The following is a 27,205-nucleotide window of genomic DNA, read 5'->3' on the forward strand; positions in this document are numbered from 1 at the left end:
CACAGACTAAATCAAGAAACACCCACTTTTCCTTACTACAATATTTTTAAGTGGAAACACAATTCTCTCTCTCCACCTGAAAAAAACCCAAAACAACCAACTCCAAAATGTACTTCATTAAATGAACTATTATGAAGATAATATCAATAATATAATTTATTATGAAGATTTAATTAGCAGTAGCTGCTAACATTCACCAAAAGTTCATACAGTCTTGAGGTCAAGAAACAAACCCCAAAATGATTCTGAAAAGAACTAATAACTTGTTGAGCAGTTAGTGTTAGGACGTGTCTTTACAAAAACCCAACTGCACCACGAGCTGGTCTGTCAACAACTGACTGGTGAGGCAAGCAAATCCACAGGCTGCCCTCCTAACTTCTTTTTTTCCTGTCAAATCACAGATTCAGGGACCTTAAAGATGCTGCCTCTGTGTTCCTTTCTGCAGTTGAACAGCTAAAAGATCTGTCTGTCAAATGTTTGCAAATGAGACTTAATGGACCTTTGGTGAATAAATAAGACTTTTTTTTTTTTTTTTCCCTGATAGTAAGGGCTGAAAAATTTATTGTGAGTGATATACACAGTCATCAACCTTCTTTCCAGAAACTTCATTTTCCCTCTCTCTCAGTTCCCATCAAGACTGTGACAATACCTTAACAGTCCATCAAGATGTCTCAGCAGATCTGATAGCTTCTTCAGATGTTATATGCTTGGAGTCTTCTTCCCGGCCTGCGAAGTGTAACATATTCTGGAGCACAACTGATCCAAAGAAGCCACAGATCTTACGGGATAATTAAGCAGCAGCCATCCAGTGGGAATTCCCAAGACCCGATGATGTTTGTCTATGGATTTTATGGAATTATATCAAAGGGTCTGGTGCAGGGTAGCAACTGAGAAGTCAAAAGAGCGGGGAAAAAAAGGCAAGAAAAAGCCTGGAAATGGGGAACAAAATAGCAGTTGACCTCAGAGAGGAGAAGTCAGGAAGAAAAGCTAAGCCAAATACATTATTGTATTTAACTGGGAAGGAAAGGAAAGCCACAGTTCTGGTCAAGGGGAACACATGTTTAAGAGGAAGCAATGTGTGGTGCCAGGGAATAAAAAGCATCTGCAGGGAACAGAGGAAAAAGGGAAGGGGAGGAGAAAAAAAGAGGGAAAATATAAAATATGAGAGAGTCTATTTTGGCTCAGCATCCAAACATTTAAGTGCTTATCTGAGTGGCTTTCTGAATTTTTGTGTAACATTCTGTTCTACAGCATCTTTCTCTAACGTTACAACGGGGAGAAGAAGAGTCTCTTTTTGAAAGCAATTTGCAATCCTCCTACTCTGGAACTACATGACATTTTCAAAAACTACTACATTTTAACTTAACTAACACACATAACTTGCCAGTCAGGATTCTTCAAGCTCTCACAACACAAGAGTTCACAGACCATCCAAGAGTTTTGTTTTAGACAGCATTTTTTTTTTCCTTTTCTCTTTTTTCTTTTTTTTTTTTTTTCCTCCAGAGCGACACCAAATACAACGTTTATAGAAAAAATGTCTCTTCTTATGAGCAATCACATCTACATGGTTTAGTACTTTGGTAAGAGCAACTCACTCATTCCAGGCTCAGTCAGATAGCTGTAGCGCTTACGTAAAGCAAGGGAGACGAAGTTCTGGCGCCGGTCGGCTTTCTCCGTCTGCAACAAAACACAGCAGGATTCAGGGCCTTGGGAACCCCAGCCCCTGGCCTCAAACCTCAGCAGGATGGGCAGCTTTTGTGGCACACAACCCCACAAGGGAGAATGAGTGCTTCCATTCAGCTTCAGGACGGCATGCTGAAGCCGAATTTGGGCGAGCAGGCGGGGAGGGGGCAGAGGCAGTCTGTGCTCCTGAGTGTGATGAGTGTCAGGCACTGCCGAGCGGGGAGTGTGGCTGCACAGAAACCTGCTGTCAGTGACCACAGAAACTGTGAGTGACCACCCTTCCACAGCAGGCAGGGAAGGGGCTGCAGCCCTAAGAGTGAGCCCTCAGTTCATTCCTCTGCTTATGAGGTAGAAGAGCTTAGGTAGCAGGAGCAGCTCGTTATCCTGCCTGAAAGTACCTCCATACCACTGTCTTATTGCATTATCACTTAACAAACTGCTTCACACGACTAGAAATGGTGTGATACCGTTCATTCTCTGTAAAATAAACCGCCTTTGGCTAGAAACAGGAGGTCAACACAGAAGACCACAGGTACAGACACAACATTCATAAGAGTGTGACTTAGACCGATTGAGTATACCCCCCCAGATCCGTTTGTCCCGAAAGCACACACACCACAATGTACAACTGGCTTTAGAGTGAATACATTAAGGACAAAAAAAGGCATGGGAGGGGATTTTTTAATATGCACAAAATGCAGAGATGTGGATTAGAAAGCAGACTACTCTCGTTAACTAATAAATTGCCTCATAAGTTGCTGCGTTCAGTGGCATAGCTGCTACTGTGGTGTCTTAAATATCAATAGTCCTTCAGAGATCAACTCACTTGAATATGTGGCTAAAAATACAGTTTGTTTAGAAAGAAAACTATTATTATAGTTATATAATAGCTCACTGGGAACAAATTCTGTGGAGATAAAGTGATGGTTTTTCTATTACTACTTTTTAACGTGTAAGGAATGTTTTGGATTTTATTGTTTGGGGTTTTTTTTAAGCTGTTCTAACCAGCAGGTGACAACGGCTATTTATTTGCCCCCAGGAAGAGGAAAAAAAATTGCTGCTAGGTAAATTGGAAATATCTGCGTAGGTTTGTGGGGGGGTTTTTTTGTTTGTTTTTTTTTTATAAGATGATCTCATCTTTAACTACCTCTAATGAGTAAAACCCACTCAATTTTCTGACAATCTAATGTTGCAGTTTCCATGAAACAGTGGATTTTTAAGCTGCAAATATCTGAGGTTTACTTGAAAATAGATCTGAACACAATATTTAGAAATTTCTCTTGGCCGGTTTACTTTTTTTTTAAAGAATCCAGTTTATTTACAGAGGTAAGATATTAAAGATCACTACTGTGGGCTCTGCAGTATCTTCCTCCTTCTCAGAAATACAAGTTACCATAGCAGTGTCAGTGTTATTCCAAGAGGCAAAATACTATCCACTAAACTCTTCCTGATTTTGCCAAAATTTGACTTGGTCTGATATTCACAAATATATCCTTTTCCAGAAGAAAATGAGTTAAATTTTAAACTGCTTTTATTCAGTGCTTGGTTTAATTTCTTAATTTATAATTATGAGGTTTTCCATATTTGTGCAGTTCTACTGTTTTACAACAGCCCATCAGAAGTCGAGGATATAGTTATTTTCCTGTAGGTATCATTTCAACACCACCGTTAAAAATAGTTGTTTGTTTTTTTCTATAACATACTACTTTTCTTCACTAAATCTGAAGGAAATAAAAACAGAAGACAGTGTTTATATTACCTCATCATCTTGATCTGACTCTGTTTCCTTTTGGTCCCAAGATGCATTGCAGAGACAAGGAATATTATAATGGACAGCAGGGAAAAGAATATCAGGATATGAAAAGGACCAAATTGGGAGCACAAAATGCAAGCTGATTTATAAGGCAAAGCAAATCCAAAATGTCAATGCAAAAGAAAAAAAAAAATCTTACATCCAATGCAAATAAACACGTGACATTACTGAAAGCATAAACCTATGACTTGCAGGCTGAAGCATGAGCTGTAAACAGAATCGTAAAAATTATAGGAACTTGACACCACAGTAACAAGAGACTTTAAAAGCGTTCTACATACAAGAAACCAATAAAACATACATTTTAAAAGCCTCTATCATATTCCAAAGCATTCTCATTACTGACAGTTCACAGGGTTTCTTTATGACTAGCAGGAAATAAAAAAAAAAAAAAAAAAAGGGAGAGACAAAAACTAAAGGAACAAAAATAAATCCAACCCAACCCTAGAGAAAAATGTTTACTTTTCCAAACGAATACCTTTTTGTGTGCTGGCAGAGTGATATTCAAGTTGCAAACAGCTGTTTGTGGCAGTCCTTTTGTAGTCTTTGGTTCTTTCAAAAATGATAATCGACCACAGGGTTCCTGGCTGGTGTCTCTTACCTAGAAACGAAATTTTGCTTCAGTGTAGTAATATGTAGTAATTCAGAGTCCTAGAGGAGGTTTCTGGAACAGTTCTCAGAATTTCTATAAGGAGCTTTAGATTCTAATTGTAGAATTTCTTCCTACAATTTCTCTCTACAATTTCTTTCTTTCTATGTAAAGACTAATAATACCAAGCTGGAGCTCAGCCTGACGTGCTGAAGGACAAAATGTGTTACTGTGAAAGAGTTAGGTCAGCCTGAAGCTCCCTAAATGAGGGCAAATCCACGCAAGACAAGGTGTTGAGTGAGTCCAACCTGAGAGTTTCATGCTGGGGTATTACTGGCAGGCACTGTCTGCTCACTTCATTTTATTCTCCATGTTTTGCACTGGTGTTTACCAAAATGTTTAACAACCTCTTCAGCAGGGCAGCTGTGACAAGGCTAAAGAAAGTGAACCCTCATTCATGGCCATTTAGAGATGAACAGTCTGCGCACACCTTCTGAAGGCTGCTCTGCAGTACAGTATGTTACTGAATGCATCTCCTTTGCTTAATCCCTCAGAAACTGTGATCTACTGGTAAATACCTTGGGGCTCTAATGTGAGATATGGTTTTAGTAAAAGGTTGTGAACACATATCATGGGTATTCTGTACCCAGATCTGCCAGCAGTTCTGCTGTGGCTTCAAGCATAGCACCCTCTCCATGTTATTCACATACCAAAAAACTACACTTACATCCCAGGGCAAGTCAGTTCTATAGGGTTGAAACAAGGAAGAGGGAGTGTGGGAAGGGTGGCGAGCAGTAGGATCACTTTTTTCGTTTGTTTTTCTTTTACCTTGATAGAGAATGGCAGTCTATTTTCTTTGAAAGCATAAAAATTAAAAACAAGTTGCTGTCCTCCTTTAGTCAAAGGGGCCAGATTTCCGTAGCAATCAACATAAATAGGTTTTCCTTCAAGAACCTATCAAAGCAAGAAATAAAAGTCAATAAAACCTCTTTTGATAGTAGATTCATGCATGTAAGCATTATGATTTCCCTCAGATAGTTCCTGAGTTTAACACAAGTGCCCAGCTGGTTACATTCAACAACAAATTAGAATATCACTGTGCATTACGGCAAGGTATTGTGAGTACAGGCAGTTTGGAAAACCACGAGCCACCTGACTGCTTTTCTAAAGTAAGACTGTGTCATTTTCTTCAAGAAATAAGAAGTTGGTGACTGTGATTTCACCGCAAGCCAGCCTACTCATGACCACTGTCTGCAGGGCCAATGAGGAGGAATTTCCTCCCTCTGCAAAGCCCAGCCAGGGCAACTTGACAGCACTGGGCAACAAACCCCACTGCAGACTGCACTAGGACATCCAGAAGCCCTCATGCTCCTCTAGTCTTGCCCTGTTTTGTTCTTCTTTTGAGAAGTTTCATGACACAGCCTTGCTGTGAACCTTTATTTAACAGGGCTTCTCGTGGCTTCTGCAGGAGCTGTTGCTACTTGGAAAACACACCGCCCACCTACAAGGAGGAAGACAGCTGCGAGGAATGTACCTCAATGTCTTTGCTTCTTGCAACTTCCTCAAAGTTCTCTTGCTGCTCCAAAGTTTTGTCTACTTTGTCGTCAGTCATGCAGAAGCAGCGCAAATTGGATTCCACGGGGTCATTCATTTTGGCAAATATCACAAACTTCGCCATATAAGGAACGCATATTAATTCTCTATAAAGCTGTGTTGCCAGCCCAACAGTCTCTAGTACTTGGTGGCAGTCTGCGAGCCAAAATCTGAGTGGGGAAAAAGCAAACCATTAAATCAACGTTTCATTATGTTCCAACATTGCTTAAGCCTTAAAGAGGAGCTATGGCCCGTATCCTTGGTCATTTTGCATGTGTACTGTCCTTGCAGAATTGCCAGAGGTGTAATTTTCCTTCTACTCTCACTACAGGTTTAACCATCCAGAAATGGGAATACCTGGCAATGAAATGCTGACATACTTATCTGACCCTTTTCACACCGGTGTCTCATAAAACTATCTACCTGAAGGCTCATTTGAAGCCAAAGTGGGGAAATCTAATTTCTTGTGACCATGCACAATGTATATTGTAATGTCCTGATGTTTCACTACACATTTGATTTGCTAAAACAAACACCTTTATAACAAACAAAGCAAAACCACACCTCCCATTTAGGCTGAACCAAATAGGCCCATGGTGAAGTTTCCCAGGGACAGGTGTTATAGTGTTATTTTTCTCATCTTATGATTTAGAGTTTGAAGACAAGTGTGATACAAATCAAAAAATAATTTATACTCTGTATCAGTCTTTCCCACAATATTTCAGCCCTGATCTATTTGGTTTTCCAGCAATTCTCTCTCTTTTCATAACGGCTTTTATAGTTGCAATGTAATTTACTGAATAATAAACTCTCTACATGCTATATCATGAATTTTCTCCACTAGGATATGTGATTTGTGGAGATCCTGTTAAATGCCTCCAATCAGCATGTAAAGTCCATCTAATCCATCAAGATAAATTTCAACTCATCAGTTTTTTTTGCAAACAATATTTTGGTGAGAGCAATTTAATATAATTTCAACTTTAAAAGCCCATAGCCAGAAATTAAATGTCTTTAAATTTTTAAACAAACACATTTTTATGAACCCTCCCCCCCCGCCCCTTTTTTTTTTTTTTTAATGGGATGAACGTTTTAAGCTTTCCCTTTCTGTTGCCATTTACAGAAAAACCAAAGCCCTGTGTGGCATGGAGCCTTCAGAGGCTGTGTGCCTGCCAGGAGACCCCATCACAGCTTTGTGTGCAGCCCTGGATGTGTGGGACACTGACACAAAGCAGCATCTGGGCCACCACCATTTCATCAGCCTCAGGAAAGGCTTCCAGAAAGCCAAAACACAGCCACGCACAGTGTTGAGGAAGGTGTGTTCCCATACCTGGCAGAAACGTTGGTGGTGAAGGAGACACAGTCGTTCGAAAACGTCAGCGGAGTGGTGCCCGTGATATCCTCCCACTGTGCAGGGGAAGTGCCTCCTGTGCAAATACACACCAGGGAGATTTCCCTTCAAACACTAAGCACACACAGACTGCACAAAATGTATTTCTATCTCCACACACAGAACGAGAACCTAGACATAAATGTTCCCCAACAACTGAGCTTCACACGTAGCATCACACGTCACACAACAAAAAACAACAATGTAAGCAAAGAACACACCTACAAGTCAACAGCAAGCCCCCCTCCATATCAGCTAGGACAGAATTACTTCTGCAAGCTACTTTTACTGACAAGCATGTTTAATAACCAAGACTGAAATTCCTCATACTGGCTAAATACAGAATAACACAGGCAGGGAGAGTTCTTTTACAATGGCATGGGACCAGACAGAAAGCTCAGTGGGAGCCTTGGAAATAACCTCAGCTGGCTTTGCTCAGGAGAGCTGATCTGAGCCCCAGAGGCCCAGCACACCCAAGTTCACTTACTGGAAAGCAGGAGCTGTGAGAGTGAGCACAGAGCTGCTGCCACAGAAACCTTTGCAAAGAGCAGGATTTCCTCTCACCTGTAATGCTACATAGGAGTCGAAGGCTGGGAGTCGTGTCTCCTTTGTACCCGTTGGTTACTCCTTCTCCTGACGGAGGTGGCACAGGAATTGTCATGGTTATTGGCTTATGGAATTTTCTTCTTCTTGGCTCCACAGTGACAATAGGACTGAATGTTGCTTTGTTTCCAAGGATTTTTTTGACAATTTCTTCTGGAACTGGTTGAGCCTGTCAACACAGGGGAACATACTTAAACTAGAGCTACAAATTGTTTATAGACGTGCAGAATTATTTTCTAAATGATATTTTCTTTATATTTTCTGTAGATTTTTCCCCCCTAGGAAGCCTTCTCAAGGGTGATTATTAGTGAAATTCATGTTTAGTTTTTATTCAATTTACTTCGGATTTCCTAATCGCTAAATGGTAGAGCTCAACTACAAATCTCAGAAGGGTCCGTGCAGTACTTGCTGAGAGTTTTTCAGAGCATGTTTGGTTTTGTTCTTGATTTACAGTCATTAGTGACATTATGTACAATTACAAAATGCAAAAACAGGCCTGTTTTGCACTTGAGAAGTAAGGACTAGGCCCTGTCTCCTGGAGGTGACAGACAATTCTTACATCTCTGCCAAACACAGATTTGTGCTCTTGAGGAACACTGCACTTCAACTGACTGCTGAACTCAGTGTTTCCTGTGATTATTAGAAAGAAATACTTGTTTGGGTCAAAATCACAAAGAATGCATAAAGTTATGGGAGACTTACAGGTAAATTTCACATTTTCTACAGTCAAAAGTGACAGACGTGGTAATGGGAGTTTGCATCCATTTGCCTGCTTAATTTTTAATTTTTTTTAAAACTTTCAAGTCTGTTTCGATCAGGCTGACCTGTGACTTGCTATTATTCAAATTGCAGAGTGCACTGATATGCAGAGAACATGCCGTTACACTGCAGTCTCAGCAGTCACAACACTACATACAGGGATGTCATACTTCCTTCACACTGAAGAGCTTGGGAAGGCAACTGTATAACCAGAACAGCAGAACTTGCATTTTCTCAAGATTAATCATCTTGAGATGTGAAATGTCTTTAACAGAAGTGTTTCGGTGTGAATTTCAAGCCCTGCAATCCAAACCAGCATCTCTTTTTCATGAACCCATCAGACTTGTCATACTACTAAGGGAATTTTAAGTGACAACTAATTGAACTCAAAGATACCTTCTATTCCTACAGAATCTTCCTCCACTTTCTGTGCAGTTTGTCCAGGTAGAGTTTAAGCTATTTGCTCTTCCCAGATTTCACCCCTAGAAACAGCAGTGGTGAATGTCCTAAGACACAGCAGATGTACATGGGAGGTTTTGGACCCAGTAACAGCTGGCAAACAGCTGCATGTAATCCCTACCAAATGCATTCCTGTGGCAGAGGGCAGCCCAGTGACCCCGTTCACAAGCTGCTGCTTTGCCACAGGAGACAGGGACTGCACAGTGGGGCTGTGATGGCTCCAGGTCTTTGCTTTCCTCTCTCTATTCCTGGGGTACTAAGCAAAAATCATGGAGGTAATCCAAGGGATGCTGGGCTTTTGCCAGCCTGAGGGACACTGAGTGTGCCCAGGCAGACGTCAGGTGTGAAAGAGACCCTTGTCACATCCCACTGCTAAGGAGCTGCAGGGTCTGCAGCCTCCAGTGCATCAAGACAGAGATGCTGCACCAAAGCATCATTACCTGGAGCCCCACACGGATTCTCTTGGTCAGAGCCCCCTCGGGGAAGGAGGCCTGGACACGTGGCACTGTGGTGCTGCTCAGCACTCCGCCCTCGGGCCCGATCTGGTTGCTCTCCTGCTTGATCCGGGAGACCACTGCGAAGTACTGCGGAAAATCCTTGGTGACGATCCTGCAGATCCGCTTCTTCTCCAGCTCCTCCACGCTGTCCAGCTCTGTGGGCACAGCACAGGGAAAAAAAACATTCAGGGACCCCCTTGTTCAGGTTTATCCCACACACATCTGTGAGTGTGGAGCATTGAATAAGCCTTAAAATGCCTAGGAAGGTTGGGGGGTTTATTATTGTTTATTTACTACAGGAGTAAAAAATAAAAAGCCGTTCAGTGCTATCAATTATCAAGCTTTGTTTTTTTCTGTGAACTTTTGTATAAATCTTGACAATGAGGGCCAACAGCAACAGACAAAAAGACTTGCTAGAACACCTAAGTAGTCAGGTGTGACAATCTCTGCAGCAGCAGCAGCTGCCACAGAATGGCAGGTTTGTCACACAGCATAGAAGTCCAAGGAGGGCTGAAGGAGACAGTCAAGCTTCTTCCGCCTCTCATTTCTATCTGATCTTTCTGTGCATAGCTCCAAATTGTTCCCAGCCTCTTTCCCCACATAGTTCTGACATAAAGAAAACCACAGGAGATCACAGTCAGTTCATGACCTATCTCCCTCCATGTCAGGTGTGCAATCCAGAGCTTGGCCACCTAAGGCACTCGAGACAGTTATTGCCAAGACTGGCATCCAAAAAACCCTGACCAGGCACCAAGCACTCCATGAAGCTGTGGAAGGGACAGAGCTGTCTCCCAGCACTACCACTGAACCAAGAGCTGCCCTTCAACATCAGGATTCCAGCCATTTGGTTATCTGCCCCAAAATAACCTCAGTGTGCCCATCAGTTCCTAGAGAACCTTAATGCATCCTCAGATGCAACTGAAACAGGTCATCAACCATTAGTGCTCTCAGCCACAGTCCCAGTTTGTAGGGTCAGCAGGGCTCAGAAAGGTGCATAGAGTACCTATTCCTATTAATTAGTTGGGCACATGACATATTTTTCTCCATATGTGCACTGGGGAAAACTCTGTGATACAACAAAAATATAATGAACTTTGCAACTGTATGTGTGTATGTATAAAAATATACATATATAGATATATAGATATATATTTGCACTGGTGCCCCAAATGCCTTGGTGAAATCCCTGTGATATAAACACCATGCACAAATGGAGATAATGATGTAAGTGTCATGCATTTCTCCTTGTAACTTCTTGCACTTGGCCTTTTCCACTCTTTTCATTGGCTTTCACAGCAGCACTCCACAAATTTCAGCTCTTATTCTTCTCCTTAAAAAGGGAATTTCTAAATAAAGTTTGATCCTCAAAAGACGACACTTCTATCAGATCCAGCAAGAGAAAGCAGGAAGACCAGAAACAATACTAAGACAAAAGACACTTGTAAAAAATTTGTGAGTAAGGCATTTTCCTCCTCTAAACATGTAAGCTCAATTACAGTTCCAAAAGAATTAGAATGCAAATTTGGTAAAATGTCAATTTGCCATTTTAAAACATTCAGCATGTAGTTTGGATTAATCACACAGTGCTGTTGTGGATCATATGTACCTACCAGAAGTGGATAATTTCTCATCATAATGTCAGCTTCCATCTACTTTGACTCAGAGATTGATATCTGAAGCCCTCTAATGAATTAGGCACTCTGCCCGCAGCCTCTGGAAGCAATGGCTTGAGCAGGAGACAAACTGGATTCTTAAACTCCCAAGGCAGGCATAATCTTGACTGGTAAATCCCAATCATCTCCTGTTTGTTGCTAGAGAAACAACCCACTGTAAAATGCTCACAGGGGTGAAGGATAAATAAAACTCTCCTTAAGCAGAAAAATAGCGATTTTACAATAGTACAAGAACATTTCAAAGTCCCTTGAACCTGCAGGCATTCTTCTTCAGAGGAGAAAGATGGGAAGGTAAGAGAGGCAGAGCAACAGTCAGGCAGGGAGAGGAGTTATACTATATGTAGGGAGGTTATGTTTGGATAATACGTATTGTAAGCTTCTATATGCAGTTGCCCTCTAATAGAAAAAAAACAACAGAAATAAAAAAGCTGATGAGCAATCAAACCATCTCTCTTACTGCCCTGAGAAATGCAGCGTTAGCGTGACAGAATTAATGAAACAGGGAAAACTAGTCCTGGGAGAGGTCATGTTTTCTGAACACACCTCATGCATTTTACAGAGAGAGATATCATTATTGCTATTTTCCTCAGCTGCTGACACTTCATTCCTGGGCAAAGTGTTTTAATGATAAACCTTGAAGCATTTTTTTTGGTTAGATGGTTGGGTTTTGGAGGAAGAGGGTTTTAGCCACAGAGAAGTATGCTGTGCACCCCATCATACATTTAGGGATAGCGAAGCATGGAGAGGCAAAGCAGAAAGGTTTCTGCTTTTTTAAGTTAGTGGCAGAACTGGGAAGAATCTCCCACTGTCACTGTCTCCCAGGCTTGTTCTAACAGCCCAAGAACTCTTACGGCCATTCCGCTTTAGTGAGTCAAGAGAATGGTATTGTGAATATAATGTGTGCAGAAGTCTTCTCTTGCCAACCATGAGTATGATACACTTATCCTGCGACGGTTTGGTGCCTGATCTTCCACAGGAGTGATGGAGAAGAGAGGAGATGGAGAGAGGGGAAGGAGAGAGGAAAAGAACATCACAGCTCCCCACTCTTTGGTGCATGCTGCCACATGAACGTTAAGCAGGACAAGAGAAGAGAAACCCAGCCACGTCCTCCAAGGTCAGAGAGGGACCTCACACAGGCTGTCTCAGGTCAAGGAAAGCAATCACTCCAGTTCTCTGCTGAGAGGCAGTTGTGGATCAAGTTCATCCACATCTAATACCTTTCTTTTTTTACTTTCAGATAAGGTAACGCAGAGCAAGAATCTTCTGACTCAAAATAGAGCTAGACAAGTCACAGAACACCTGGCTGTTTCATGAGCTTCAAGGTGTCTTTGTGTGTATCTGGTTTCCCTTGCCAGGCCCTCAAAAAAATTCTGCTAACACTGAGAAAGCAAATCTCACTTGTACCTCCCAGACTGAACAGCCCTCTGAGCTGTGCAACCTTCCCTCAGTCCTGGCTAAAGCAGAGCTGACCTTGTCACCGTGCAGACCACAGGATGGGGTGAGCACAGGATCCCAGCTCTTCCCACACAGAGATGTGCCCATTAAGGAACTGCTGCACTAAGAGCATGGCACACAGGAGGCAGCTTCCACATAAAGGAAAAGACAGGAGGGGCAAGGAGAAACTGAGGGCAGGAAGATGCTGGTAACCAGATCCACCCTCCCAGCCTCAGTGTTTCACACATATAACTAGACACTCCCAGTGCCACAAGGATGTTTCACCCTCAAATAAGGCAATGTCCTTTATGGCTATTTTTGTGCAGTCTTTCATCTTGCCATTCACAACATACAGTTTAACAGCAACACGTTTAAAAACTTTTCTTGGAAATGTGGCAAAATCACTCTAGAGTGATTTATGATGGTATTTTAAACTTCAAGCATAAACAAGGTCACACTCTGATTTGATCTGTCGATTCAGTTATGTAAAAACTCCTGCTTCCCATCTGAAACCACACTGTGCAGCTGCAAGCGTACTGCAGCCACAAACATTTGCATTTCTTGGCTCACTCACTAGTTTGCAAAGTGACTTTTAGAAGATTAGCTTCCCCAACGTGTGTGTGCATTTGTGCCCACAATTTGTCTACAGGTACCTCTAAAAGCTAACAGAAGTTATATATAAAGGGAGCCTGTCTGAAAACATAAGGTATTTACCAATTACAAGACAGAGAGCTTCTTCCTAAAAAAATACTACATTCAAAAAATAGATCTATTTTATTTGATTCAAATATAAATAAATGTAATGTGGCCAAGAGCTGTGAATTGCCACCCTTGTGTATGGAGTCACCCTCCTCCTACTCCTAAAAATGCCAAGTTCCTCAGCCCTGTATTTGTCTAAGTACAGCACCATCCTTAAAATAAAACCTATTTAAGCAGAAACCTGACTGCACCAAAGCAAAGCAGGCTCTTTACATCACGGTTCATTGTTCTCTCATGATAATAACTCAAAAGCTCTGCTGTTATTTAATCCTGCATTAGCCCTGGAGCGGCGCCTCCTGCTCGGGATTATTTCGGGTCTAGGACGAGGTTTCCCAGCAGATGGTGCTGCTTCCAGGACAGAGCGGGTTTTTGGCACTCCCCACCCAGGGCCAGGAGCCAGGATGTCCTTGCTCTCATCCCTGCTAGCTAAGGGGGACAGCAAAGCAGGAACGACAAAACAGAGGAGCAAACTGCGTCTTAAGGAGCTGCGAATATAGGTCTGATTGCCCCCCTTCACTGCACGGGTAAGAAAGGACTTGTGATCACAGCAGGTTTGACAGAGAACGGACCAGCTGCTTCCAACAGAAAATGGGCACTCCTGCAGCACCTCGTGGCACTTAGAGATTATTATGCAGATGAGTTTTCTTGCAAAGACAGACTAAATTTCTCTAAATGACTATGTGGCTGCTTTTTATTTAAATTAAAGCTTGCTTCTGCCTCCAGAGCTCATACCTGGAGTAAAACTTCTTCCAAAGTTATGTCTTCTGAGACGCAAGATGCTCCCCGCAGAGCCAAGTCTGACTGTGGCATTTTGTAACAAACCAGTAAAAGTTCAGATGAAAAAAAATCCCCAACCCACTCAAGTCTACAAATTTGTAATTTTTCGGTTGTTGCTTGGAAGATCTTTTACATTGAAAAAGTGTCATTTAACTAGATTGGAATCTTGTCAAAACCCTTGCACTATTTTATGCAGGGTGGGTTTGGGTTTCGTTTGTTTGGTTTTTTGTTTTGTTTTGTTTTGTTTTTCTTTCCTAGCTAGAGAAGGATAAAGCTAAAATGAACCAAACAAATAATCAATACAGTGGATGTGTCTGCAGTATTTTTTCTCCTTTTCCTCTCACAAACGACTGCCAGGATTTGTAAAAGCCATTCCTGAGGTTTGGCTTTTAAGGTGTCAAATATTTCCACTCTAACAGAATAATGCCCATCATACTTTGTGTGAGTATTTGGCTGCACTTATACCCACTATCCTCAAACAGCTTTTTACAGAAGGAAAAAGCCACCTGAAACCATCAGTAGATCAGAAAGTTATCCTGTGGCTTCATATTGTGAAGCTTATTGTTTTAAACTCTAAGTCCTGAGGCGTCATGGCCACCTGTCTCAGTGTTTTTATTTATTGAGCTCATCTCTGTAAATTGTCAATTTATCCATATATCAACTCTTTTGTAAGTGTTGCAAGCTTCAGCACTTCAGAACTATATTTCTGTGCCCAGATTTCCTACCCCCAAATCAAACTAAGCTCAGTTTGAAAAGCACGTGAAGCAAATAAGCAAGCTGCTGATCAGTGCTGACTACCTTACCCCTGCAAAGGCATCACTACTTCACCCAAATACCAAACCACTACTTCTAATCCCATGCCAGTGTGCAGAGAAGGAGGGGCAGTGGTGAGATTTTTCATTTTCAAAGGCTGCAACTACTGCATTCAATCCTGCAGCAATCATAATTCCCCAAGCCATACTATTCTGGACCACATCCATCTCTTGCCTGCTCCACTATTTTTAGGTACTCTTCAGTTATGAGATTAATTTTATTTTTCCAGACCCACTGACGAAACATCTGCAGTGTTTCTGCCCTCCTGTTTGGTTGGTTCTGTTACATTTATTTTGAAATAAATAACTACAATAAATCATCATGAAACAAGCAGACCTCTGCTGTTGCTTTGTGTTTGTACAAGCTCAGGTGCAGTTCAAATACTTCAAAGTGAAGCCTTTCCTGTTGTCCCCATTCCCAGAAGATCAGGAAATCGATAAAAATGCTGTATTTCAGATGCCCAGGGAGACCCTCACAACAGCACAACTCTCCACATTCCCAAGCCTTTTGCTGAGGCTGCGCTCATCAAACAAGGAGAGACCAAAATCAAAGGCAGGGCTCCCCCACAGACACCTCTCAGAGCTGCCATCCACAGCCTCATCATTTCCTTCACGTGCTTTTGCGGATAACGAAAGAACTTTCCTGCAGCCTGCACCCTCTCACGCTACAACTCTCTGTAGGTTATCCAGGGAAAATCCTGTGGATAAACCCTTGCAGAAAACCAAAGTTCGCGCCACAAACTGTTTCATTCACACTCAGATGCAAAGAGCCCAAGCAATGGTTTACCAGCACAGGCACTGAAAAATTCTTGCTAGGAAAAGCAAGCAGTGGTGCCAAGGAATCGCTGCAGCCCCATAGCCTGACTTTGCCCACGGTTTGTCTTCGGGGACCATCTCTGACAGCATCTTCTGATGGATTTGTACAGCTGGGTCCCCTCATCTTGAGGGACTCTCACATCAGCAGCAACGTTCAAGCAAAACAAGAGAGCCAGACTGCCCAGATGGGCATCAGGAGGGCAGGTTGTGTACTTGTGGGAGGCAATCTCTAACAGCACCGTTTGAAATAAGAATGCTCCAGGGGCCGAGCTCTGTGTCTGTGGGAAGGCCCCATGGAGCTGATATTTACACTTCACCCTTGGTTGGGAACGACCTTCCTGTGGCCCTGCCTGAGCAGCAGACACATGTACCTCCAGCTGGGTGTTATTCTCAAATTCGTGCTGGAAAGCAACTGTGCAAACTCTGCTTAAACTTGGCAAGACTTCAGACCAAAATCCATCACTCATTTCAGGATGTCTCCAGGCCACTGCAGAACAATTTCTCCTTACCTTCTTTCCATCAGTTTAATATGGAGCACACACTGTATTCCACGAAGTCAGACACCCCCCGCACTGTTTTATTTTAGTTTGCCTTAGTCAGCCCATGTTAGCAAGCCTCCACGAAGCCAAGGCTAGCCAAAGCTTTGAGAAATTATTTACCTTCATCCATGCCATTGAGTACTTCAGTTAAGTCTTCATGTTTGCTGTCATACTGGTGCTCTTTCCATGTTTCACCATTCTCGCTCCGGAGTACGATCAGTTCTCTCTCCTTGCCTCGCATTGATCCAAAGTGAGGGATTTCCACTATGACAGGGCTAGAGAAAAAGGAACCGTGTTATTTTTAACCCTATGTTTCCTCACTGCCCTTATTTTCCTATGGGTGCTTAAGAAAACTACAGCCATTTTAAGTAGTTAACACTGTTATAAGGTAAAAATGTTTTTAAAATTGCCAAAGCTGCACAATCCTTTATCATTTAAACTATATTAATGGATCAATTGAAAATACTAATAAATAGCTCGGTTTTAGTGCAAATCTTTTGAAGTGTCTGCCTCCACGAAAAAAATAGTGGCAACTTTTAGTGAGGAGAGTTCTCCTCGCACATTTATCCCAGGGTGTAGGTGATCCAACCTGCCTCCAGCACACACAGCACTGCTGACTTTTATCTGGCATTAGCATAGTCAAAGATCAGATTTGGCTCAGAGAGTTTGAAGGGACAAAGTCAGTTCAGAAGCAGTCTGGCTATCCCAGTGCATGCAACAGCCATAGACTGTAACAGGAGTCATGCATTTATGTAGATTTTGAACTTCAAACTAAGTCCCAAAGTTTTCAAAGCTCTCCCTGGCTCTCTGTTGATGCAGCTCCTGTGAAACAAAAGAGACTGTTTTTCTTTAGCTCCACTTTCTGGTTCTCATGCCCAGCATCACAGCTGCAACCTCTGCACGGCAAACATGACTGGGGAATTGTTAGATCCTTTCAGAATGGATTTCTCTGGGTTGAACAACATAATGACCACATTTATATTAGTTACCATCAAACATTTTTGGGGAAAGGATAGGGAATGAGAAGGTCACCAGACAATGTACCTTCAACAGAGGACTGCAAGTGCACTACTGAACAGTTTGTATGAACAACCAACAGAAACCACCATTCACTTCATGTGCCATTCCTCGACAAAACAGACACTGTTGCCAAACACTTCACAGGCAGGATATGCATTTTAAAGTATGCTAAGACAAACCGACTGAAATCACACGGTAAGGGAACATTTATGGATTATGCAGCTTTAAGACATTTAAATAGACAGTATCATTATTTTCCTACAGAGGTTGTAAAGGGTTTTAACTGCTTTGTAACAACTTGGTTAAAAGCAGCGACACATGATGGGAGAAGTGTGCAGCATTTCTGTGGTACTGTACTTCTCCAGGTGTTGGGTGCATTAACCAATCCATCACTTGAGCATGAAATCACAACAGCCATCATGGGGAAAAACAAACTAGCTTCAGGCTCAGTTTGCACATTGAATTCCCAGGGAGAAGAGATAGTCTTTTTTTTCCCCATGAAAATGGTAAAAATAGTTTAATTAATATATATTTTAGATGCTTTTAGGAACACCCAGTCTATTTTTCAAGTCTCAAGTCCTTTAACAAAAAACCAGGAACGTAGCTGCTCTCTCCCATTGTGCACAGCAAGAAAATACCAAAAATTCAAATACATTGCTTAAGATATTTACTCTCTAGTTCAAAAAGAGCACAAGCTGAACACTAACTCTGTAGTACAATCTTTGCAGGCTAATATTTCAGATACTGTCTCTGTAAATATTTAGAAACTACACAATTTTGTGCATGACATTTAACGAGAATACTCAGTGAGAAGGTATTGAACAGGTTTGGAACACCAAACACTCACCAATATTTTGAAAACCTACTGCAATAAATTTCACAATATGGTTTGAAAACAACAGTCAAAAACATACGGAAACATTCTTACATGTTTAGACTATACACTGCAGTCCCTTTGGGTAGCATACTTGGCTTTGTAAATTTATTTTAACAAGATGCCTCTTGCAGGTTGAAAGGATTAGTATTTCTCCAATCTTGCTGAATCAATTCATTCACTTGATAACATTTTTTTCTGAATAATCTTTCACAAGTAAAGGACTTTATGCGATCACATTTCACAAATGCTCTTCCCAAAACAGTCTCACTTGAGGCCTGTAAATACCTTCTCTACCACAGGGTTGAACTTAAAGGACTGCCACTGTGTATTAAAATGTATTTAATGCAGTAGAAACACTTCAAATTTAAAAAATTACAAAAGCACAGAAGTTATGAAAGCAGAATGCTGGCAGTGAATTTTACATGCCTATAAGCACAAGGTAGTAGCAGAGCTATATTAGATCAAGCCACTATGATTTTCTTTCAGTGACATAAATCAACTGAAAGTTTTAGGAAACTTAAAAAAAAATAATGGGAATAACAAAAATTAGAAACAAAATAAAAACTGTAGACATTCTGTATCTTTTCCATACATATCCTACCCAATAAATTTTGTTCCTTGTGGACCAAGCTGCAGGATTCGGCTAACCATGCTCTCACCCTCATTTAGAGGGGGAGGACTTTTAGGAAGATGCAGTTTACTGAATAACATCCATGCAGCAGGAAGAGAAACGAGAAGGGGAAATTAGGAACAAGCTGTCATTCCCGACAGAACCAGCAGTTTACACCAGGGTGCCACTCACGGTAATGAACAAAATTTATAATTAGGAAAAAAAAAGGCCACATCATAGTGGATTGTTTCCCTTATTTTAAGCTTTAAAAATAGTCACTCCCTGGCACTGGTACTACTCGTACCACCACTCTGCAGTAGGTGCTCCACCATCACTCCGAGTGGTTTCGCTCCACAAGCTGGAGACAGGCAGCTCCCAGCAACTCCAGAGGGAGCTGTGCACATGCTGGGAACATGTGCAGTATCTGGGTCCCTGTGGGTGCCTCTAGGACAATTCTTTGTCACAGTGCTGTCTCTAAATACTCTACAAAAGCAAGAGGGTCAAAACTCACTCTGAGTTTTCAGTGTGTGACTCCTCCTGACTTCCAAGGCAGGGTTGTGTGAGTAGATGGGGGTGGGACCTGGCCTTCCCATGGCTTTCCTTACCTTTATCTCCATCCTGCAGTCATCCAAGAGGCAAAACTCTCCTTAAAATGCAAGGGCTCTTTCCAGAAGGAACGGCAGGTTGGCATTTTTTAATGTTTTAAGTTAAGTAGCCTGTCCTACGTGCTCAGAGAAGGTAGAGTCAATGTTTAACTACCCAGATCCACAGGATAACGGGAATGAAAGGCGCGACATGAGCATAAACAACTAAACTCACGGAACCACTCACCCTAAAAACTGTGCCCCTGCTGGCCCCATTTCTACAAGTCGACTTGCCAATCCTTCTCCTTCAACCATGGGTGGTGGGCTGGCCAGTTTGTGCCTCTTCACCAGGCGGCAGGTGATGCGGGTGGGGGCCGTGCACTTGCGCGGCGGGATGATGATCCGCATGCCATGGTGCCGACTGCCCCTCATCGAACCCCCGCGGGCATCCACCATGAAACTAACCAGGAAACTGCACAGAAAAGGCAACACATCAATGAAACTCCCCACCAAACAAGCGGTAGGTCAGCAGAAAGTCAGCAGACACAGACTTTAAAACGTTAGAAAAGTCATCCCGATCCCAGCTAAACTAAAAAGATCACGAAGATCCTTTTAAAACGTGTACTTGCGTGTTAAATACTGGTTATCGAAGGCAGGAATTGCGAAAGCTCTAGCAACATCATGGTGAAATGACCATGTTCCACTGAGCAATTTGGATTAAAAGAGTACACAAGTAGTGTATTAGTAGTGGTTTGCCAGATTTTTAAAACATCCCTTTGCTGCTGTTAGCTCTACTGTCCACAAACGAGAGTAATTAAGCCTCACATGCACAAAGCAACCAGTCAGTGTAGAAAAAGGAGAATCAAAAACGCTTATTGTTTTTGGAATCTCAGTCCTTAAAACCTCCCCCCCGTCTCATTTACACATACTCCTGATGGCTGCCAGAGCAAGTGCCAGCACCATGGGTGACAGTCAGCCGAGGCCACTAAGGGCTTCCACTGATGGGGAAGGTAAGTGATGACTACCAAGTACATAACTTCCTTTAGGCTGTTGGCTCCCTGGAGGAAATCATGCCGTTACTTCTCTTTGAAGATTAGATTCATTAGCAAAAAAAGAGACATTAAAGAAAAATACCACACTTGCTAGTGCCATTCCATTGCATAATTTTCCATTTTTTAACAAGGGGGTAAGAAATTATATTTGTAAATGATGAGTGATATATTTTTTAATAAACTCCTTTCTCTTAGCAAGGGAATAATTAAAATTAACAATTAATGTTAGAATAGCTTCAGGTAGAAGATGCACTAACAGGCTGGAATCAAGAGGGACACAAGTTACCAGCTCAGTCTTGAAGCCAGTACAGATTTTGTTCGCTCCTTCTTTATGATAGACACTGACACAGGCTGACACATCTGCCATGTGGCTTCACTATTTTCAAGGCTGCTGCCAAAACTTCCAGCTTTTAAGAACTAAACCTTCACATGACTAACAGGTGAATCCATTCAATTTCCTGGTTTTTGACGGTAAAGTGAACTAAGGATGTCACGGACAGTAATCCAGGGGATTGTGACGGTTCTTGAAGAAAAGCCCCCAAGTGCTCTGAAGCATGACTGGGAATTTGTGCAACACAGTTCTGTTTGGTTTGAGACCAGCAGGAACTGTATTCAGAAGTCTGGCCAGCATGGGTGGGAAAAATCGGCACAAAAGCAGGAGAGAAATCAACATTTGGTATTTAGCGGTCTGCAGGAGAGGAGTGAGTAGGGACACAAGCTATAAATACAGGAAGTACAGCGGAAATGTTGTCCAGCTGAATGCCAGATCAAGTTGCCACGTTGCCTTTCTTCAAATTAAAACCCACCAGTAAAGATGGGGAGGTAAAACTGCACTCTGAGACGATCCTAGCCCAAACTGATAATTTCTCATGCGCCAGACACTTTACAATACTGAGGCATGATATTTCACGGTAATTTTCGTACAGAAAAACTGTATCCACATTCCACGTTTCTCTGCTCGATAAATGCACTGTACACTCCAACAAATCCAAATGTTGCCACTAGGGTATCCCAGCTCCTCACAAGAGGAATTGTTTCAGCGGGACAGCGTCTTGGCTAACCAAACACCTTCCATAAATATTGGACCTGTGTCAAAGCTAGCATGCTCGATCTTTAAATTATATACGCCGTAAGTTATTATAATCTTAGTATTTATGGACGCTTAGCTGGCCTTTTAACAACGTGCCTGGTTTCTGTCTGCAGAGGAGCTGGGGCCATTTCAGACTGGAAGTTTGTAGGGTGGAGGGATGCCTGGCTGCAGCATCCCCAGGGCTGAAGCTGCAGCAGTTCCAGGGAGGCACAGCTGGTCAGTGCACCACGGAGGAGCCTCCTGGGGAGCTTGGCAAGGCTGGGCTTGGCCTGATGGCTCAGCACAAAGCAATGCTTCGGAGAGCTGCCTATCACGGACATGGTTACCGGCCTGTTAAGCCACCTCAGAATTAGTAACGAAAAGGAGGCTTTCATCTAGTGCAAAAAACTTACACTCAAACAAGGTGCTGTCTTCTGTACCCAAACTATTTAAATGATGGAAAGTATGTAAGAGTGAATTGCCAAAAATCTCTAAGCACCTAAATCAACTGTCTTAAATTCATAATAGTAATTTTTTTAAAAAAATCAGTAGAAGTTAAAGCTAAGTACCTACAAAAATTCAGTCCCTGAGTTAGCAGGGATGTTTAGGCTGTAGATTTTAAGGTCAGTCCAGCCTCGGCAACCAGGAGCTAGGCACTGCTACAGCACACTGCTCACAGCAAGGGTAAATTACCCCTGACATGAGCCTGTGCCCCAGTGCAGGAAGCAGCCCCTTGCAGCTTTGGTGTCTGCACCACCCTGCAGCCTCCAGCGCAGACAAAACCTGCAGCAGACCAGCCTTTGTGCATATTGCTCCCAGAGAAAGGCAGTCACTGTCAGCAGCTTATTAATGAATTATTTCCTTGTTTAATTTTCCAATTAGTAACTTACCGTGTGAAACAGTAACAACAATTCCAAACAGTAGTTCATGCACTTTCTAGCTAAAAACATTAGTAGCCGATGCTTACCTAAATTAATGTTGCACTAATAATGGAAACTACAGTATGACCTCTAGAACACAAGGCTAAAGGCTAATGAGCGTTTCTACTTGAGTACATGGAAGGGATGAGGATGTGGTTGGATGCACTACAAACATCTACACACACTCTGTGGGAAAAAAAAAAGTTTAAAAAAACAAAATAAAATGAGGATTCACAGAAAGCACAGAGTTATCACCTTGAATCATACTGGGGGAGTGGAGAGGAATAGCTGCAAAATAATTTAGAAAGCAAATGGGAAAATTAATGCAAGATAATTAGAGGCAAGCAACAGAAAATATCAATAATAATAATAAGTGCAAAAAAAAAGTAACAATCTGAGAAATAACAAAAGCAACATGTTTGAAGGCCAGCTTTAGAAATTATTTGGCTTTTGCTTCACATATCATGACATGTCATATAAAATATGCTACACGTGGAAAAAGAAATCTGAAAGGGAGGGTTCATTTAATTAGTCAGCACAACTCTGTAAGTTCTCTGGAAAATGTAGAAGCACAAGGAGAAAAGCATTTGCTGTTTACTTAGTCAGCAGAGAATTTACTGCAAAACAATTTCTTCAATGAATTCCAAAAACGTGCTCCTGTGTGCCATGGAAAACCAGTTCTTGCACTTTTCTAAAGCAGTTTATTTTCTTAAGTGTCATGTATAAACATACGTGTGGCAGATGCTTGAAAGGAGTATCAGTCCATGCCACCCATTGCACTGCTGTCAAAAAATGAGTTCTGTGTGTACAGCAGGTTGGAGTAAATTATATATAGTTAATGTCATTTAAACTACATATAGTTAATATAATTTAAAACACAGTAAACTAAAATGAATCTGATTTATTCCACTTGGCAAGACTGGATCCAGTATTTCTGAGATTTTCAATACTGGAAGGCAGTGTGGCACACTCCTTTCTTTCTTTCAGCTAAGAAAATGAAGGAGTTAAAGGCAACACGAAGAGAGAACACCCACATTTTACTTTGGGAAAACTGCAGGAGTAAGCTCATGTCTGACAGCTGAAGGTCATTTTGGTAAGGGTCTCCACCCTTCCAGAGGCCTCAAGATTCATGATGCATTTCAATGCACTGCTTACAATGGACCCTGTTCAAAATATATGCTGGCAAAACAACTTATCTGAACTCAAGAAGAAAAAACATAAAACATTCTCTTGGCTTGAAAAAAGGAAAAACCAGAAGAGTTGAAATCACTGCCAACAATTTCTACTTTCTTCTCCTTTCACTGATACATTGCTGGATCTCCACATCCTGCTCCCAGAGTTCCCCTTCTGCCTGGGTTAAGAAATAAGAACAAACAACGATGCTTTCTCCTGGCAGCGAGCAAATGGCAAAAGGAGTGACCCAAGGCAGCAGTGGTGCTTCTGGCACATCAGGGAGCCCTGTGAGGATGGAGATGGCAAAGTGGGGTCAGACCCTGCCCACAGGGCCACCACACCACGAGGGCTGACAGCCCCTACCCCAGTCACAGACAGAACTGGGGACAAAGACAGGGATGAAGCGCCCCAAACAAGCAGAAATGGATTTGCTCTTTTAGGAAAAGAGTGGCAGAAGAGATGTGGAAAGTCATGATCCTCTGCATAACATGTCCTGAGGTACTGGAAGATTAAAAGGGAACATCTGTTGATTGCCTCTAGGTGAAGATAACCAGGAAAAGCAAAAGGGATCATATTATAATATAGGGCCACAACTGAAAAGTAAATAAACAACTCATGAGATTTGGGGTTGTTTTTGTTTTTGTTTTTTTTTTCCTGCCAAAGGAACTGAATCCTCAGAGCATTATTTCTGATGGACTTTCTATGTCAAATAAGAAATGTAATGGGTCAGAAAAGCCCTGCAGCGTTTGGAGAATCTTTTGGTTTATGCCCCTTTGGAGAGCTATACCTGTTTGGAGGATATCTGTCCACTCCCAGCCATGCAGCCCCATGGTTTGCTCCCCTCTGGGCAGCAGCTTAGACCACCTCTGCATTAGAGAGGGCCCGTGTTCCAAGGGAGCAGATCTTACATGAAAGCTCCCATGGCCACAGAACAAATGTTTTGGAGGGCTGGAAGCACTGGTGAACACGCTGAAGACCTAAGGGCAGGCAAGTATTGTCCCAGAGGACTGGCAGGATGAAAACATCAGACCTCTCTTCTATCAGGATGAAAAGAAACCAGAAAATTTTAGACCAATCAGTCTAACCCAAATTGCCAGGAAACATTCAGGAATACATTATTTAATAATCATTCTATAAGGGCCTAAAGGATCAAGGTAATTAATCAAGATATTACACCTTGCCTACCACCAGTCTCAAAATAAAAGCAAACCAAAAATATAAGTGGCAAGAGCAATTCATGCCAAATGGGTTTGAATTCCTTCTTTGATGTGTGGAAGAACTGCCCTGGTACCTCAGCAAGCAATGGAGGTACAGTACAGATAGGCTAAGTGCAGGGTCACCTGAGAAGTTACCTCAAAAGAGATACCATCAGTGCTTTCCTGTCACACTGAAGGGGAACTTCAAGGGCATATTTCACTGTGCTGTCCTGGCACAGGTACCAGGCTAAATGTCTTCACCATTTCAACACAGAAAAAAAGGTCGGAAAAGTCTTTGGAAAACAGGATCAGAATTAAAAGCTCTCTTCCTAAAAAACGGAAAAAGGGGCTGAAAGCAACAAACTGAAATACCACGTAGGGAAATGCAAACAGAGGGAGAAACCAAACCCTTGAACACAACACCAGTAAAAATTAACCAAACTTCAGGATTTCAAAAGAGAGGTAAGAAATTCTAGCAGATCACAAACATACACCAATAGAAACTGAAATTACCAAAAGGATAACTCTCATTGTGGGGCTGCCCAAGTGCGCTGTGTGTCAGACCAAAGAGGAGGCAATCCTGGCTCACAAGCAAGCTCTCATCAGAGGGGAGAGCTGGGGCAGAGCAGCAGGAATGTGCTGAAATGGGGAAAGCACCACCTAAGAGGCTCTGGGACATTTTAGCCTAAAAGACATTAGGATTGCATGTCTTCTGACATAGAAAACAATTGCCAAGAGACCAGTAAGATTGTTCTCCATGTCCACTATGGATATGACAATGGATATCCACTATGGGTAAGAAACAGGCTCAGTCTGCAGCAATGAAATGTTAAGTTGACCATGAGGGGAAGAAATAGTGTAACAAAAGACAGTGGACACTTGAAGCTGGGGGCCTATAGAATCTCTTATTTTTAGTGATTATTAAGACATTAAACATATTTCAGGAATGGCTTGGCTACATTTTATCCTACAGTAAAGAAAAGGTTGGGCTAGCAGCTCTCTTTGCCAATGCACCATTCCATGATAACCAACAGTCTTCAGCTTTTCATCCTGCAATTCCTGACATTTTAATGCTAGCACTGACCATGTGAAGAGTTTTATCAGCTTGGGACCTAAAAATCTGCTGTTGTATACAGATCTGTTCAGCAGATGCAGGTGCAGACGTGCATTGTGGGACTGTAGCTTTAGATTTGTGGGGTTTGCTGTATTGAAAATGAAATATTTTGGTATGTGCCACACTCATTTGTATGATAAGAATGTAATTAGTCACAAAATGGGGAAGTAAATTAAAACAGATATGAGATTTTATGTCCTGATCTCAAAAACTAAACAACAAATATTTACACTAGACAATCTAATACTATGCAAAGATTACTTACGCATTCATTTGCAAATTTTTACAATATGGATTCAGACATCACTAGTACTGCATTTAAATCAAGTCTGTGTGGCACTGTCATGAAGCACCTAAATTACAGTGATGACTCATGAGTAAACAAATAGCACCACTAAACCAAACTACAGATAGTTAGGAGACTAGGCAGGAGCTTGAAGGTATAAATAAAATAAGAGACCAAATTAAAGCCCTCCATATTTTCCTCTATGAAAGAACAGAAAGCGTAACATTCTGATTTCATATTCCAAATAATTTAACACAATGCAAACAAAATCATTGATGACACTTAAAGCAAAGCATAAGTAACAGAAAAAGCAAAACAGGACTCTTAAAGAGAAGCCTGCAGGATTACAGTGTTTAGGCAATCAGAAAATTAAGTGCAGAAGCAAATTTTTGGTTTGATATGCAAGAATTTAGACTGACTCCTGTTATTAAGCACCCCCCTTGAAGTCAGTGTGAATTTTGCCACTGGTTTCAAGTGGAGCAAGAACAGACATGTTATCAGCCATTACAGCAGGCTGTATTCTGCAGCCAACAATACAGTTCCACATCTGAAGATAAAGGAAAACTGTTAAGTGACCTACCCAGAATGGATGGGACTCGAAACAAGGTTAACATTGTCCAAGGTGTCTGCAGCCCAGCTATAGTGCCTGAGAGAATCGGAATCAAACTCCCTTTGAAACGTCAGGTGCTTCAAAAGAAAACAGATGAATTGAAATCTAAAATTAGCGTTAGAAACACTTGTCTTAAATAAAAACTTGGTAATATAATTATATTAAATTTAGATCTGGTCCTCTCCATTTAACAGTGCTGATATCTCCAGGGCTAAATTACTGGAAATCCTGTAACAGAAACATGAAATACACACACAAACTCTTGCCTCTTCAAACATTCTTTTTGCCCACTTTTTGCACTCCCTTCAGTTTCAAGAATGTCTCTCCCCAGTCTTTACTTACTTTTATGTGCCAGGTTAAAAAGATTGGAAAAAAAATACATTACCATTTGTACTGCAGTCATACACCATATAGACAGGCAGTGTAACACTACCTCTCAGAGGATGCCATTGGGTAGATCCTTATTCAAGCAAAACCTGTGAATAATTTCCCTGGGAG

The 27,205-nt window shown here is 41.8% G+C and overlaps 1 protein-coding gene across 10 annotated transcripts in view; it reads right to left on the bottom strand.

The window, feature by feature from the left end:
• ANK3 (ankyrin 3) overlaps positions 1-27,205 on the bottom strand; it is a 291,984-nt gene that overhangs the window by 35,359 nt on the left and 229,420 nt on the right. For 6 of the 10 annotated variants that reach the window (XM_066191661.1, XM_066191669.1, XM_066191663.1 and 3 more), the window contains exons 26-36: positions 26,678-26,784; positions 19,535-19,759; positions 16,317-16,471; positions 9,330-9,541; positions 7,633-7,840; positions 7,009-7,105; positions 5,620-5,848; positions 4,914-5,039; positions 3,975-4,097; positions 3,443-3,469; positions 1,596-1,677 (exon numbers count right to left, since the gene is read on the bottom strand). In XM_066191661.1, the coding sequence (XP_066047758.1) occupies positions 1,596-1,677; positions 3,443-3,469; positions 3,975-4,097; positions 4,914-5,039; positions 5,620-5,848; positions 7,009-7,105; positions 7,633-7,840; positions 9,330-9,541; positions 16,317-16,471; positions 19,535-19,759; positions 26,678-26,784 (1,591 nt within the window). The remainder of the gene's footprint in view (positions 1-1,595; positions 1,678-3,442; positions 3,470-3,974; positions 4,098-4,913; positions 5,040-5,619; positions 5,849-7,008; positions 7,106-7,632; positions 7,841-9,329; positions 9,542-16,316; positions 16,472-19,534; positions 19,760-26,677; positions 26,785-27,205) is intronic. The other 4 variants (XM_066191664.1, XM_066191667.1, XM_066191666.1 and 1 more) reach the window with 1 other exon arrangement.

This window comes from Chamaea fasciata, unplaced genomic scaffold (genome assembly GCF_029207755.1).
Source record: "Chamaea fasciata isolate MVZ Bird 193981 ecotype frontalis unplaced genomic scaffold, bChaFas1.0.hap1 SCAF_9, whole genome shotgun sequence".
Lineage (NCBI taxonomy): Eukaryota > Metazoa > Chordata > Aves > Passeriformes > Sylviidae > Chamaea > Chamaea fasciata.